The 1,018-nt window shown below is 25.8% G+C and overlaps 1 protein-coding gene across 1 annotated transcript in view; it reads left to right on the top strand.

The window, feature by feature from the left end:
- The window catches only part of LOC108688742 (cytochrome c1-2, heme protein, mitochondrial-like), a 3,894-nt gene extending 3,079 nt beyond the window's left edge, over nucleotides 1–815 (top strand). Inside the window, exon 3 of the mRNA XM_018195103.1 lies at nucleotides 570–815. Coding sequence (XP_018050592.1) covers nucleotides 570–815 — 246 coding nt within the window. The remainder of the gene's footprint in view (nucleotides 1–569) is intronic.
- The last annotated feature ends 203 nt before the right edge of the window (nucleotides 816–1,018 follow it).

The following is a 1,018-nucleotide window of genomic DNA, read 5'->3' as shown; positions in this document are numbered from 1 at the left end:
TATATATATATATATTTAATTTAGTAATATATATCATCAATTTAACTTAAATTTATGTCTAAATTGTTAATTTCATGTAATTTAGAAAAAAATATTTTAGATACGAAATTACAAAATAAATGAACTATATTATATCTATCATCAAAGTTTAATGATAGATACTACTGTTCATTTAATTTATTTATGATGTATTCAAGAGTAATATTTTTTCCTAATGCCTAAGAAATGTAAATATATTAAAACGTGTAGCTACATATAACATTTGAAAATCTTGCATCTAGGTTTTTTTATCATAATTTCATTTAAAAACTATGATAAACTTGATCTCCCTTAATAATCAGACAGTTTACAGATATAATAAACATCTATCAAATTATTTCTTCCGTAAATTTGAGATGCAAAATAAGATGTGATTATCCTAAATTATACTTTATTAAGAGAAATTATTTGTACATTAATACTGTTAATATTTATTTCGCCGATTAATCTTTCATACTAATGAAATTTTAATTGCGCGCTCTAGCATTTGATATTTGCTATAAGATATTATGATATAGAATCATATACAGATGCTAATTGGAGGAATAGTGGAATATGATGATGGCACTCCATCGTCGACATCGCAAATGGCAAAGGACTTAGTTACGTTTCTAAGTTGGACATCTCGGCAAGAATATGATGTACAAAAACTGATGTTTATCAAAGGAATGGGAGTCACTCTTGTATTCTTAGCTTCGCTTATTCATTATTCGAGATTCATCTGGTCATACTTAAGAAGTAGACAGATAGCATACGTGCCCAAGGAAAAATATTAAGAAATATTCTCGCGAAAAGTTTCCAATAAAAACCTTAATGACGGAAGTTTCTCGACATTAAAAATGAAATATATGAAATCAGTGAGTTATGAATTGAAATGAATTCATTTAATTCATAAAAATTTGAATTTGATTAATAATAATTATTTTTTAGATCCGAATTGCCACGCTAATCTTTTTTTCCGCCAATTTTGATCAGAAAA

The sequence above is a fragment of the Atta colombica genome, unplaced genomic scaffold (genome assembly GCF_001594045.1).
Source record: "Atta colombica isolate Treedump-2 unplaced genomic scaffold, Acol1.0 scaffold238, whole genome shotgun sequence".
In the NCBI taxonomy this organism is placed as follows: domain Eukaryota; kingdom Metazoa; phylum Arthropoda; class Insecta; order Hymenoptera; family Formicidae; genus Atta; species Atta colombica.
Note: the sequence above shows the minus strand (reverse complement) of the source record. Positions and strands in the feature narration are given on the sequence as shown.